This window comes from Megascapheus bottae, chromosome 5 (genome assembly GCF_031878675.1).
Source record: "Megascapheus bottae isolate mThoBot1 chromosome 5, mThoBot2.hap1, whole genome shotgun sequence".
Lineage (NCBI taxonomy): Eukaryota > Metazoa > Chordata > Mammalia > Rodentia > Geomyidae > Megascapheus > Megascapheus bottae.
In genome coordinates, this window is record NC_143513.1 from 58,000,600 (window position 1) to 58,016,698 (window position 16,099).

At 33.6% G+C, this 16,099-nt stretch overlaps 1 protein-coding gene across 1 annotated transcript in view; it reads left to right on the top strand.

Moving 5' to 3' along the window:
- The window catches only part of Foxp2 (forkhead box P2), a 437,066-nt gene that overhangs the window by 272,268 nt on the left and 148,699 nt on the right, over nt 1-16,099 (top strand). The window contains exon 4 of the mRNA XM_090333180.1: nt 14,416-14,505. Coding sequence (XP_090189306.1) covers nt 14,416-14,505 — 90 coding nt within the window. The remainder of the gene's footprint in view (nt 1-14,415; nt 14,506-16,099) is intronic.

A 16,099-nucleotide genomic window follows, 5' to 3' on the forward strand; every position in this document is an offset into this window, starting at 1 on the left:
ATCAAAGCATCACATTGTACCCCATAAAAATGTGCAAATTGTATGTGTAGATAAAAAGACTAAATAAAACCTGCAATATATTTTTATGGTAGAAAGTTCTTGTTTAAATATCCTTGTATAACTGAAAGAACTAAATTGATAATGGAATCATTGCATATTTTAGATGGCTAAAAACAAACCATGCTTACCCATTTTTTTGGGTGTGAACACTTAAAATACATTTTAAATACTATTATCTTATATATTGGCTATGCATATTTGGTTATTTGAAATTGGATAGGGAAGGGGGGTAAACAAGATGAGGGGCGGGGGGGGAGTGAAATGGGACCAAGGCATGAGAAAGGGTATCAATGTATGTGAAGTAATGCACCTTCTATCTGGTGAATATAATGTAATCCTTCTACTAATTACAATAAAATATATGGAGAAAAAATATATTTTAAAGAGTTTTGGTGGATACAACAGATGGATCCATACATTCCTAAGGATTTAATCAATTTATGAACTCTATGCCCAGCTCAGTAATTTTCAGTTATCTAATGTATTGTTAGTAGTCATGATGTAAAGTAGATATTGTACCATATTCCTCTTTTCTACTTGGATTTCTTTGTCCTTTGACCAACATCTACCCAACCTTAACCCTGGTCACCATCATTCTCTTTTTAACACCTAAGAATTTGCCCTTTTTAGATTTCTCAGAAATTGTTAATGAGCTAACTGTCCTTCTGGGCCTTGCTTTGTAATTTATCATAATATCTTACAGCTCTATCCATGCTGTAATAAATTTCAGAATTTTTTGTTTTAGAAGTTGATTAGTATTCTAGCTTTTATATGTGTTCATGGAAATTTCGTTTGATTACATATTTTTCCTGTGATGAATAAGACTTATGTGAGCACAGGATAAAGATTTCTCTTCCAACATATTTCCTTTATTTATTTCATTGGTGGCATTGATTGATCATATTGCTTTTCTATTTTTATTTTTTTATTGTTTTGAGAAATCTATGTCCTGTTCTCCTTGGCTGTACTAGCTCACACCACCAGTAACAGCATATCATGGCTTCATCGTATCCACTTCCTCCAATATATTTGGCATTTTCCAAATGTTGATACTAGTCATTCTTACTGGTGTAAGCTGGTATCTCATTGTATGGTGATTTGCATTTATCTGATAATTACTGTTGTTGAACATTTTCTCTATACTTGCTATCTAGAAATATATGTCTTCTTTTGAAAGATGTCTGTTTTGATTGCTTGACAGTATTTTAAGTGGATTACTTGTTTTCGTACCAATGGAGTTGTTTGAGGCCCTAATGCATTTTTAATCCTTTTTCAGAAAGAGAGCTACGTGGATATTATTTTATTTCTATTAGCTCTGTTGATTATTTCTTTTAAAGGAAAAAGCTTTCTAATGTGATGAAATTCTGTTACCTGCTCCTTTTTTTTTTCTCTGTTTTGGGAATCATGTTTTACTAAAATGATTACCCAGATTATTGTCAAGTGTTTTTACTTATCAAGTGTTTCAGCAGTTCAACAGTTTCTGTCTTATATTTAACTCTTCAATCCGTATATTTCATTGCTTGATTTTAGTATCTACTGTGTATTCAGATGACATCTAAGGGATATTCAGTTTTCCCACCACCATTTGTTGGTGATATCTCAAATCTTTATAGTATCTGTGACACTCTACACCTTGTACAGTTTCCAAGTCACAGTAAGCATTCCATCACTAAATCCTTTAAAACAGTTCTTAACAAAAGATCAGGGAGATAGCACTACTATGGAGGCTAAAATCAGAAGGGTCTAATGTAGTGTTGGCAGGATGAGCTGGTGACAATAACCTCCTCCCCTTATATTTTTGAGAGCCATTTCCATGGTTTCGGAATCATAGGGAGGACCTGAGTGTGTATTTTGGATTCGTCCTTAAATCTCAGAATGCCTAATTTGTGTATTCCAGTGTCCCAGCTGTTGCAGACTGTGTAATGAATTAGTATTGGATTCAGAAATTGAGTTTCTGCCAGAGGATTCTGGCAGTGAGCATGCTCCTCTAGCAACAGACAAGTGATAGCAATCGAGATGCCCAGGGACTTCACAGTAGCTTGTCTTGGGACTCAGTGAAATGGCCTAACTTCAACATAGAGATGATAGGAGCAAGCTTATTGTTCCACTGGCTGAATGGTCTGTGAGGTACCAGTTATGTAAATGAAGATAATTATAAGAGAGTGCCAAAAGGTGCCTTCCATGAGAAAGTATGCAGTTCTTATAGGACCTGTAGTAATCATAAGAAGGCTTCCCGGGGCCTACATAAAATCCCCCTTCTATGAGAGGCTTAATATATTTTGAGACATTGGGAGAAAAGGGCCTTTTTGAGCCACGGCCATTTGGGACTTCTCCAGGATTTCAAAGCACCTTGCCCATACAGCCCTAAGAAATAAAGTTTTAATTTCCAGTTTTCACAATTCGTCTTGCAATAAGTAGTCTGTGATTATTTTTTCCTTCCAAATCACAATCCAGCATGATTAATTTAAAGACTAGAAACATTGAACTGGAAAGCATTCACCTTAAAATGTGCAGTTAAACTGCTTATTTTGAATAACTATTCCTTTGGGCAGAGGCTTTATATGTGACAAAATTGAAGCCTCTTTTTGAATGAAATTTCAGCATATGCTCTGTCACAGGATAGATAACACGGTTCTTTCAATCCTCTGGGCTATTTGTTTTTGTCATAGTTTTGTCTCTGACCTTACATAAAAATGGCTTCTGGAATTACTTTTTCATGATTTGAAATATAGTCATCCTTCTTAATCACACAAGATCTGCCTCCTGTAATTTTCATATTTTTTAATGAAGAATTCTTTCTACACATTTACCATATTTTAGATAACTCTTTTAAAGCTAGAACAAGGCTGATAATAATTTACATTACCAACTATCTATATGACATAATGGAAGAACAGACTCAAGAGCCATACTAAAAGGTAATTGCTTGTTTGTCAGTTGTTATATTCTAAACAGGACAAGACATTACTTGACTTGAAACACATTCTTACTTCTCATACCAAACAAATAAGAGGAACTTAATAAATAGTATTTTAATGAATGGTTGAATGAGATAAATATCTTCTATAACAGACCATTCAATGTGTTAATTCTAAGTGGAACTATAAAACAAAAATATATTTGATATTTCATTCAAATTTCAATATCAGTTTTTATTAAGAGAAGCAGAGCAATGACCTGTTTAGGTAACACTAAAAAGGGAGTCTTACCACATGGAAGATGGTGATAAGTTTAAGAGTAATCAAATGTATTCACTAAATAATCTTATTACTTTGTCAATTTTTGAAAATAAATTCTTTTTGTGCTAATTCAGGTTGTAGAAACTTTACTTTCTCCCTTGCTTTAGATGTTAAATGTATCTGCACCAAATGGCCCACTGACAAAGTTTGTTTCAAAGACTTATGACAGAGGAAATCTTTTAGGAAACATTTTCTTCGTGTGTGTGTGTGTGTGTGTGTGTGTGTGTGTGTGTGTTGCATGTGTTTTATTTTTTAAGACAAAAGAATAGAGAAGAAATATAGAGAAATATCTTAAGGAACTAGGTTTCCTATCAGGTAACTTCCTGCAATCATTACATCTTCCTAGGCTGTTCTATGTTCTGATATATATCAATACTCATTTTCTATTTTTTTTCCTCAGTCATGGTGCATGAATTCTGGACCTGGTCACTGTCCCTGAGCTCTTTAGCTCTAAGTTAGTGCTCTACCACTTAGCCACAGCACCACTCCTAGTTTTCTGGTGGTAAATTGGAGATAAGAGTCTCATGGACTTTCCTGCCCTGACTGGCTTTGAACCTCAATTCTCGGATCTAAGCCTACTGAGTAGCTAGGACCACAGGCTTGAACCACTGGTGACCAGCTATTTTCTTAGGTTTCTTAAGGAAATATTTGCACATTTTTATAGGGATATTTCTCACAATCAATATATCAAAGATAATTAAATAGATGCAAATGTTATAAAACAATGTATTTTAACCTTTTGCTATAAGACTAGTATCAGGCTTAAATTTAGCCTCCATGCTAGCTTAGTTTGTACTTGCTTGGTTAGTGTTCAACCCCGAATCGGTTTGTCCAGATGTAAGGTTTGAGAGATGGTTTTCCTCATTTTTGTTGTTACTAAACCTGCATATCACGTCTTTTCATTGTCGTTTAATGGTAGACACTGCATTTCTGCATTACAATGTGATGGTAATTAATTTTTTTATCTTTCATACTATAAAGGTCTGTATTGTATATGTGTACAAGTGGACATAAAGATGTGTGATCCTATGAGGTTATATACCTACCTTTCAGTGTTTCAGTGGAGATTAAAATATGGTGTTTCTATGTATCACAGAAAAATGAAACTACAAAATTATTTTTACCCAATGGGACATTTTCCCACTGGAAGTTCTGCTTTCAGAAAACTAAATAAACACTGTAAACTTTTGCTAATCACAGTGGGATAGGCCTATTAAAATATGCATTCCTGTTAAGCAGATACTATAAAGGTTAAAAACTACTAGTTAGTCTCAGGTGGCCAGTATCATATACCTAGAAAACATTTATTCATTAAAAGATTATTATTACTTAAAAGCTTCATTGGAAATACTATTCCTTTACCTTCAGCATAGCCTGGAATGTAAGAAAGTGTCTTATATTCTTGACTTAATTACAAGTGTCAGGGTCCTTTGCCAAAGTTTCAGATTGACTACAGATAATAGCAAAATTGAGTGGGGAAACTAGATGGATTTTTTTATGCAGTTCTGAAGATAGCACCTGAAGGAGACACCATACATCTCTATATCATACATCTCTATAGATGGACATACATTTCCTACTCTAACACTTCAAATTTCTTTTTTTTTGGCTCTATTTACTAATTTCTCAGAATATGATACAAAAGTTCCCTTTTCTTTTTACCAAACTTCTGAATCTAATTCTCAGTAGATAACTGTAGTTTCTTATATTTTGAATTGGGACCATCCTACATCTGAATCCCAGTCCCCTCTACTCCTCTTACTTTTCAGCCTGTCAAAAGATGTCTTTCTTCTTCCCATAGGCACCTTGCCTGCCACTGCCTCTAGACTCTACTTTCCCATGCCCTTATGGGACTTGCTCAATTGTCCTATCTCTCCATTTATTTACCCACCAACATTATTTCTGTAGATTGTATTTGACATCTGATAGGTCATACAAAAATGATCATATTCACAAGAACAGTCATCAAACTCTTGTCTCATTCAGTTTTGGGTGTTTAAAAATACTTACTGGGGCTGGGCGTTTGGCCTAGTGGTTAAAGTGCTTGCCTAGCATGCACGAAGACCCGGGTTCAATTCCTTGGTACCACATACATAGAAAAAAGCCGGAAGTGGTGCTGAGGCTCAAGTGGTAGAGCTCTAGCCTTGAGAAAGTCCAAGGACAGTGCTCAGGCCCTGAGCTCAAGCCCAGGACTGGCAAAATAAATAAATAAATAAATAAATAAATAAATAAATAAATAAATAAATATACTTACCATAGCCAGGAGCTGGTAGTGCACACTTATAATCATAGTTACTAAGAAGACTGAGATCTAATGATCACAGTTCGAAGCTTGATTGGAGACAGAAGTCTCCAATTGATTATGAAAACACAAGAAGTAGAACTATGGCTTAAGTGGTAGAATGCTAGCCTTGAACACAAAAGCTCAGAGAGAGCCCCAGATCTTGAATTCAAACACACACACACACACACACACACACACACACAGATACACACACAAATACATACACATACATACATATGCTACCTACCCATGAGTTTACTTCTCAATCCTTTTTTAAGTATGTAGCAACAATATGAGACATAGTTTACATAGTAGTTTACCTAATACATGTACAATTGAGGTTTATTAGTTTGTTATCCAGGTGTGCAGATATGCACATTTTAATTCTAGAACATTTTTCTTACCTTAAAATGAAATTGCTAGCCTGTGTGGTTACTCACACCTGTAGTCCTAGCTACTCAGGAGGCTGAAATCTGAGGATCAAAGTTCAAAGCCAAACCCAGCACAAAAGGACCTGAGTCTCTTATCTCCAATTAACCTCTAGAAAAAAATGGGAAGTGGGGCCTGGCTCTTTACCTCTTTATGTCTTACCTCTGTACTTCCTAACAAATGGTAACTATCATTCCACTCTCAAGTATTATGATTTCACATGTAAGTGAAATCCAAGTGGTACTTGTCTTTCTGTGCCTGGCTAATTTCTCTTAACATACTGATCTCCGATTCCATCCGTGTTATGACAAATGATAGAACTTCCTCCTTCTTAGGACAGTATTGATTGCTTCGGTGTGTTTATGTACTACATTTTCCTTATCTAATCATCATTCAATACAAATTTAGGTTGTTTTCATTCCTTGGTTATTATAAATAGTGTTTCACTAAACAAGGGAATTCAGATATATTTGTAATGTATTAAACTCATTTTTTGATATATGCTTAGTAGTGGATTTATTAGACTGTTGGGCAGTTCTGATGTTAGTTTTCTGAGGAATCTCATATTATTTTTCATAATGGCTGTGCTAATTTACATCCCCACCAACAGTGTGAAAGAGATCCCTTTTCTTCATACCCCTGTCAACACTTGTTATCTTTTGTCTGTTTGATAATAGCCAATCTAGCTGGACTGACATTCTATCACATCCTGGTTTTGACTTCCATTTCCCTGATGAGTAGTGATATTGAGCATGTTTTCTATATACTTGTTGGCCATTTGTATGTGTTCTGTTATGAACATCTATTTACAGCTTTTATTCTTTTTTGTTTTTGTTTTGACTCCAGCAAAGATTTATTAGTAAAGCAGAGTAAGGCAAAGAAAAAAAGAGGTGGTAGTGGAATATGCATCTCCTAATTTGCTGAAGGTTGGAGCTAAGGAATTCCCACTTTTCACTTCAATAAATTCAATAAATAATTCTAAATAATTCAATAGAATTAATAGTAGTCTAGTATTACTATCCTTTTGTATATAGATAAATTTCCTGGCCTCATATATTAAAAAAAAAACTGCCCCTTCTCCATGTCAAGTTCTTGGAATCTCTGTCTCACTTTCTGTTCTGTTCATTTCTGTATGTGTTGATTTCTTTTTAAATGACTTCTTCACAATTCATTCGTTTTTCTTTTCACTGTCCTTTAATTTCTCTTGATAAAGTATCTACCATGTTTTGGGGCCTTAAGAGTTTCTCAGTGCATTTTCTTTAGTAGCAATCTAATAAGCTTCCTTTACCTTAACCACCCAACCATCTCCTCACTCAGAATCTGTTATCAGCCTGGTGAGTCTCAAACTAGAGCTCTGACTTAACTGATTGTCACTCTTGGTGATCATAGCAGTAAGACCTTCTCCCCTAAATCTGTTTTAATAACACCGAGCAGTGGAATAATTCTCTCACTACCCTGGGCTTGAAATTTTGAATTTATCATTGACTCCTTCCTATTCATTACACTCATTCAGGAAATAAGTCCTGTTGGTTTACTTTGACACTACCTCTTGTGATTCTTCTTTTAACAGTTTGTGGCTTTTTGGCATTCAACAAGGTGTTCTCAATAAATTGAAAACTCTTTAAAGAAAGAAAGAATGTTACATCACCCCTCCTATCTGTGTTTAGTTATTTTGTGGGAAAATGAGAGGAATACACAAAATTATAATGGTAAAAATCATTTAAATAATGTTAATAATATTTGATAGTAAATATTTAATACTTTCAAATAGTTACCAAATTCTATCTTTTCTTCAAATTAATTTTTAAATGGAAAAGAATATTCCAGATCAGAATATTCAGTTATAGTGAGTTATGATGGTATAACTGAGTTACATGATTTTTTTTCTGTTAATGTCCAACCTGCCACTGGAAATCAATGGAGCATATCAGTAATGAATCTTCAATGCCTATGCAAATAAAAGATGCTGCTGCCCTCATAATGAGAAAACACCAAATTATGTGAAAAAGAAAAAATAACTTAGGAATATATTTAGGAAAAAAAATAAAAACAGACATTGTTCCAGAAGAAGAAATAACCAAGACAGTCATTAACCACTGTAGTTTTTGGAACATGTACCTTGGAATAGAGAAGTTGTAAAAATAACCCATTTCAGTAAAATTGGTTCTAAGTAACTTTTACCTTTTCTAGTTAAGAATTTTATTTTTTATTGTATTTTATTGTTGGGGTGATATATAAAGGGGTTGTAGTTACAGTTACATTCATCAGGTAGTGGGAACATTACTTCTTGAACATGTTTTCTCCCACTCCCTCCCCTAATTATCTTGTTTTTCTCCTTCCCTTCCCTATTTCAAGTAAAGAAATATATGTCATACAAAATCCAGTATACCAGACACCAAAATCAGATACAGTATAAGCATAAGACAAACCATGAAAAAGAAAAAAGACGGGTCAGGAGCATAGCCTAGTGGTAGAGTGTTCAGTTAGCATGCCTGAAGCCCTGGGTTCTATTCCTTAGTACCACACACTCAAAAAAGGTGAAAGGTGAAAGTGGTACTGTGGCTCAAGTGGCAAGGTGCTAGCCTTGAGCAAAAAGTGTCCAAGGACAGTGCCCAGGCCCTGAGTTCACACCCCAGGACTGGCAGAAGAGAGAGAGAGAGAAAGAGAGAGAGAGACAGAGAGAGAGAGAGAGAGAGAGAGAGAGAGAGAGAGAGAGAGAGAGAGAGAGAGAGAGAGAGAGACAGAGAGAGAGAGACAGAGAGAGAGAGAGACAGAGAGAGAGACAGAGAGAGAGAGAGAGACAGAGAGAGAGAGAGAGAGAGAGACAGAGAGAGAGAGAGACAGAGAGAGAGAGAGGGGGGGGGAGGGAAATAACTTCACATATAATACATCAATATCAACAATCACAAAGATAGACCTCTTGTTAAGAATTTTAAACTTAGAACAAATTCCTTTACATATGAACGAAAGTGATTGGTGGTATTGAAAGAACTTTTCATGATCTTAGTGTTTTATGAGCCATTCATTCTCATTGGAAATAAAAGAGTGAAGAAAATCAATGCATGGATTCCTGTCTATGTAGTATTATCTGCAGACTATAGAATTCAACTTTTAGAAAAAGACTGTTCATCCTATCCAACTATGATTCGAATCTGAAAAGCAGGACCTGTTGAAGCCATTAGTCACTATTAGCTTATTTTACAGGTGAATTGGGAGCTGTACTGAACTGTACTTTGTGTGTATTGTGTAGGGACCTTGAGGAATTTATTATTACTCTGGGAATGATTAGAGGATCCAGTCCATCATAGATTCAATACCTTGGTTCTCTTTCCATTGAATCAACCTCATGGGCACTAAATAACAAGTTTAAAAAGCCTCATATTTCACGACCATGATTTTAGCTTTCCCATTTTGGATTTCATAGTGATACACAATATAAATACAATGTATCCACATTTATTTTCTAATTTTATGTTAACTATGATAACAATTGTTTTTAATTTTTTGAATAATTATCTATTTTTTTCAAGAATCAGTCTAATTATACATCAAGCTTGATAAAATGGAGTGTCAGTAGCTACAGATGAATAATTTCATTCTGATAGATTGCTGTTTCAAAATAGGTTATGACAATTAAGTGATTAATTTTCTTCTATTAAATAACATTATGAAACTTCAGATTACATTTATCAGTATATTCTTTTTAGTGGGGAAGAAAAGGGACAAGCAGAATAGAAATTCATATCCTCTGTGGAGGAAACCAACGATGTTTTTCTATCCATCACACTTAAGAAATAATTGCAAAAGAAAATTCTGTTTGAAATTTATTTTATGTTCAGTATTTGCAAGTAACAGATTAAGCACATAATGTGTGAAAGGTTAAAACAGGGGAGTAAAAAATTGGTTGGTAGGTTTTATTTTTCTTTTCTTTTTCTTTCTTTTTTTTTTTTTTGGTTCTAGTTATCTGCAAACTATCCACTCCTTGTCATTGTAAGCAGGGAGTTGCCTGTGTAAACATTCTTGTTTCGCCTGCTCCGCGTAATCGCTTCTTGTATCATATTTCTTCTGACCTCGCTATCTGAAACCAATTACAGGGGATCCATTTGGGCCGCATCTATTTTCATAAGAATCCGAGGCAGCAGTGTTTTGCTCAGAGATGAATCTCAACATCAAATATGCTTCTGAGTGCTTTGTTATTTATGTTCAGAGAGATTTTGTAGCCTTCAGCTCTCAAGAATGTGTCACGCTGTGCTGTTTATACATTGAAAATATTAATGGGTGTAGATGTCATTTTTCATTTTAATGTCTCAAATGCAGCAGACTGATAGGTTAAGCATTCCTATTTTTTATGGGACGAGACAGGAAAGATATGAGTGATGTCTCTCTTTTTCTCCCAAAATATGCGTATGTTTACTTAAAAGAAAAGTTACCTAGAAGCCTCAGCATAATAAGCAGTTTAGGGGTAGTTTGTTGTTGCTTTTTTTGTTTTATTCCACTGGGTATTTATAAACCATTCTTAAATAATTTTATTTCTGGTAAAAAAGAAATCCCATTTTCCTCCAGAAAAATAAAGTGTTTATCTCACAGGTTACAAAGTTTTTTACACCAAATTAATTTTCACAACAGCCTATTTAATTGAATTATGTCTTGCACGGTTCATCACAATCATAAAGTTAATACCACGAGAGAAATATGATAAACTGGAACTTAATGAAAGTTTAGTTTGGTTAAAATCACTCAGTAACTATTAGAAGTGATGCTTACAGTGAGTAGAAAATTCACTCAGTTCTGTAAGATACATACAGTCTCATACCTCTGATATCAAAATAGATCTTCAATTTATTTGCAAATATTTTTATTCTTTGTTTCTTACAAAATATTTAATCTGATTCCAATTTCGAAAATATCCTATCCCAATTTTCTTTAGCTTTACTAAAATTAGGAAACTTCGTTAAGTAAAGTGCACCCTTAATTCAAAACAAATGTGTTTTGGGAAACTAGATACTGTTTGGCTGCTTTCAAATCCTAGTTCTTGTTGTCCATTTGAATCAGACTTCATCATTAGCAAAGGAAATTTTGTAAACAAGGTTTGGCTTTTGTTCTGCATGACTTTGGGAAGAGAAGACAATCACATAAATATGTCATTGGTTCATAAAACTTAATGAACAGCCCTGGAACTTATCTTTTGTATTTATTGGTAAAAGTGGAAAGTAATTTTCAAATTAATATTTGATGTAATTTGACACCTACTGCCAAATATGGATGAAAATGTTTTATCTCATAATCTTTCATCTTTTGAGTAGTTACAGTAATAAATTACAGAGATGACCTAAACATCTCTGAGCAATTGTTTATTGAAATCCAGTCCAAATGTGTTATCCAAGACATGGAAATAAAAATGTCCTATGACGCATGTAGTCAAAAGGCAAACTGCCAAAGACTCTGCTGCTTATGGGCTTTCAATCATTCCTGATCTTCTAGAGGTTTTTTTTATTTTCCTTCCACCTCTTCTGTTTACTATAACAATCTCTATTGCTACTAAAAATGTTGAAGTGAGCAAATGGAAATTATTTTTCATAAGTTTATATTGGAAGATGATCCACAGCTCTTCTAAATGGATGTGAGTTCCAAGATGCTAAAGCAGTAGTGTATTCTTGGCTAGGAATATTTTTATAAGCAGAAGTTCATTATGTCTTATTGTGTATGATTTTTTTCTATAACCATTGGGATTCAAATATTCCACTGGTTGCTTGAAGGAACATAATTCACAATGCTGAAATGGATGTAGTCCAGGGTGTGGGAAAGTTTGTGACTGAGTACTGCTAGTTCTTTGTGACATTAATGAAGGAATTATAACATTGATTTTTCATTTTCTTGCCCATAGAATGAGAGAGGTAGCTTAAGCAATAGTAAAGGTTCCTTCCAACTCTGATCAATTAAACAAATATTGAGAATATGGTAAAGTTTGGAGTTCTGTCATATATTGGTAGAATATATAATGAAATCCAGGCTAAAAATGTAGAGTACATTTTGCCATGAAAGGAGTCCATATTATGTGATAATTGTTATATTCACTTACAAATTCAAGTAATAAAAAGATCATTTTCTCCTATGTTCTGAAAAACTTTACCTTTACTGGTAAAAAGTAAGTAGATAGTATGTAATGTATGTTTCCTGTACTCGAATTTTACTCAACTGTTGTTCTCTAGTGATTGGTTCCTTGGACAGACTAAAGGCAATAGGGCAACTTGCAATACACTGTGGCTTAGATCCAGGAGCCTTTGAACAAAGCACTTAGAAATTACTTTGTGACCCAAACAAGGCAACTGTTTAGTGGAATCTTCACTTTTTCCTTCTTTATTTTTATTTTTTCAATGAGGTTTTTGAGGTTAGGTGACTTATAAGCTTGCTTTTAGTCCTAATTGTCTACCATTCCAGAGTTCTAAACTGTGTTGATTAGAATCTTTTAAGATAATGGATGACCTCCCCACCACCACCTGCACACACAAAGAAAACTTAAAGGATATATTATCTATTAACTCAAAAGCAATAAAAAGATTTTATTAAAAAACTAGCCAAACTTCATATGGATTTTAGCTTCTTTTTTTTAAAGTTGTATTGAAGACCCAGGCTTCATCATACTAATGCAATTTCCATGAGAAAATTATCACTCATTCTTATTTTATAGGTCTCAACCAAAAAGAGGAATGCATGCTCTTTAAAATATCAATACAGTGTTGTCATTGAGTTTGGTGATATTAATATAATTATAGAATTTATGTTATTCAAACAACTCTGTAATAAATTTCCTGGGTTCACTGGTATATCCTATCCTTAGAATATTGGTGTGATTTGTTGTTACTTGAAAAGTTGTTTTGTTGTTGTTGTTTAAGGAAAATCTTCGTGACTGTACCTTCCAAAAAAAAAAGAAAAAGGAAAAGAAAGAAAAGGAAAAGCTTTACAAACTGTGCCAGATCCTGCTATGGGAAGACAAATCAATGTTGTTAGGAGATGATGCTAGTGCACTGAGTTTGTTTACTTTAGTTTCTAGGTCTGCCTGCCTTCTCAGAAAACTTGCTTGAAGCCAGACTGTAGCAGCCCTCTCTCTGTCTTTTCATAATTGATCAGGGGATGACTGCCTTCCCTGAGGGTTAAGACGTGGCAACTTTTTCTGTTTGCTCAGCATCTCAATGCAGTAGTTCAAACATTGTTCACACCAGCTGGTAGTGTAATGCCATATGCACATCTTGTCAAAGCAACTGTTGTCATGGATACTAGAAACTCTCCTAAAAAACAGATCATTGGTTCTAATCAAAATTGAACTTTTTATCAGCTGAAAATCTTAATTATTATAGAAGTATATTTATTTTTTACCATTATGAAAATTTACCCTGTGTTTTAAAACAGAGAATAATAAAACAGGGTAGTGGTATCTTTTAGTATTTATGTGTTGAAAAAAATCTGTCATTATTGTGTATTGAGCTCAGTTTTTAACAGAGAAAATTAATTTTTAAATAGACTTAAAAAGTTCATTTTAAGTCAGTTGCTACTGCTCCCTTTAAAGCAATTAAAGATACAATTTGTTTTAGGATACTGTGTTTTGAAGATGAGTTTATAAAGTATATTCACTGAAATGTCTTTCCTCTAGTGAAAGACCTGTTTACATTAGTTTCTTATGTTAAATTTTATTTTCCTAAGTAGATAAGAAAACATAAAAATAAATGAAAACATCTTCTATTTTGATTGGTATTCTGTCACACATAGAAACAAGCATGATTGGTTGGGTGGTAATTTCTTTGTTCTCTGATTTTGCTAAGAATGCAAATGAAAACCACTCAATTTTATTTGGTATTAAAACTGCACTTTATTTTGTCAAAGGAGAGGTTTCCCCTTGAATTGTAAGTACAAAAAAGTGTTTTTAATCTTTAGCGAAAATCCTTATTAATTCACTTTCAAGATAATCTGATGTTGATTTGTCAAATTTAATTACAGCTTCCGGTAACACTTGAAGTCTTACTGCTTTTGCTTCAAAATTGTAATATGAAAATGCAAATTGAATGATAATTTAAAAGGGAGTGGGCATTTTAGTTGAACACTCAGACAAGTTCCTTGTGGAAATGAGGTTATTGATGCAGTTTATGGTTTTCCTTCTTGAAGCACTTTAAACAAATTAAATTTATTTCCTGAAGGATTACACACATCTCTATGATTTAAATAAAGTTGTATACATGTGTTTCATGAATTTATTTTGCATATTAGAAGAAAAAAGAATAGGGATTGTAAAAGAAGGTGAGGATGTGAGGATCCTCATACATCTAAGCTGAGGAGTAACTGATGATCAATTTCACTTAGAAGGAATATTTAGATAATTCTTATGTATTTATTTATTTATTTCACTTGTAGGCTCTCCAGGCAGCAAGACAACTTCTACTACAACAGCAAACAAGTGGACTGAAATCTCCTAAAAGCAGTGATAAACAGAGACCACTGCAGGTTAGTAGAGCACTCTTGTTCTTGGTGGACTTACAGTAAAACATGTTCATAATAAAAGATGTGCAGAAAGACTTGTATGTATATACAAAGCTATTCTACCTGGCTATGTAATTCCAAAAGAAGATTGAATCTTAACATTATACATGTATATGTGTTATATAATATTTTACTATAAATTTAAAAGCATTGGTTATTCTAGGTTTGGAAACTTTCCTAAGATCACTACTTGCATAAATCATATAGGAGCCATACTTGTTATGAATAGGTACTAAGAATTTTGTATACAATTCTTTAGAATGTTTTAATTGGATTTTATTCACACATAGGTTAAAATGTGAATATTCTTCTTTAAAAGCAAAGTCAGAGTAAAACTATGTGAAAGAAAATAAAGCAATATGAAACAAACCTTTAGCAGTGTTAGCCAAGTGGCAAGTTGCATAAAACCTCTAAAATGGAAAAAAAACAAAAAAGCAAAAAAGTTTGGGTTTTCTAAGGGGTTATTGCTGTTGCTACAGTTAGAAAAAAGCACATTCTAGAGTTTGTTGTCCTTACTGCTTGTATATGTCCTCTGAATTCTTTGAATTGATAGAATGTATGTCCTTTAAAGTCACTTTTTTCTCAGAATATAGCCATTGTTTTAAACATTCTTCTTAACAAAAACATATGAAACATTTTCTTTGGTGGGGAACCATTTACTGTACATTTGTAAAATGTTTAGAAGTCAGAATCTGGAGTTGCATCAAACACCTCTCATAGTGTTTCTTAGCTCTACTGAAAGAAATTATATATATATATACATAAACATATGTACACACATTTATCTATATGCAATCTTAAGTTTAAAAAAAGTATTTTTATACTGGCTTAACTGTCCTTTTTTTTACTATACTAACAGATTATAGAAACTAAATCTTACATTATGAGCTTGTGAAGTTTAGTTTGTATGACAGCAAAATTATATGATACTGATCCACACAATCCACATCTCACTTTATTACTGAAACCCTGGCTTACATTTATGGTCCCTAAACACATTAAAGATGAGGACTTATTTTCTGGGAGCAAAGTTATTTGGGGAGATGGATAAGGGACATGGATGTGTCAATTGTACCTCTAGTCCAGGAGATCATGATAATAAATCAAAGATTACTGAGTCTACATGCAATTAAGATTCATTTTATCTTATGACCTTTTGCCTTATTTTGCTTCTAACTAGTTACTACTTCTGTGACACCCTTTCCTAAGCAACACATCACTCCTCAAGTTACAGCAGCAAGTCTAGGATTTCTGTTGTTATCTGATTGCTGGAGTCTGCTTGTACTTACAGGAAATTTAATATATTAGAAGTTACCAAAGATAGCTGGTGTGTCAACCATATGGGAAATATAAGACAATGATAGGAAAGAAGTTACTTTTGAATGTCTGAAAAATACTGTTTGGTGCTCAAATTTTAGTTTTATCACATTTTTTGACAAAATAGAAAAACACTTAGTTGCTCTTTTCTTTCCAAAGCTAAATCTAGTAGAGTTTCCTTTTTATTGGTTATGTTATTCCTGGAAAGAATGACTAGACTTTTGGTTCTACTTCTGGGTTT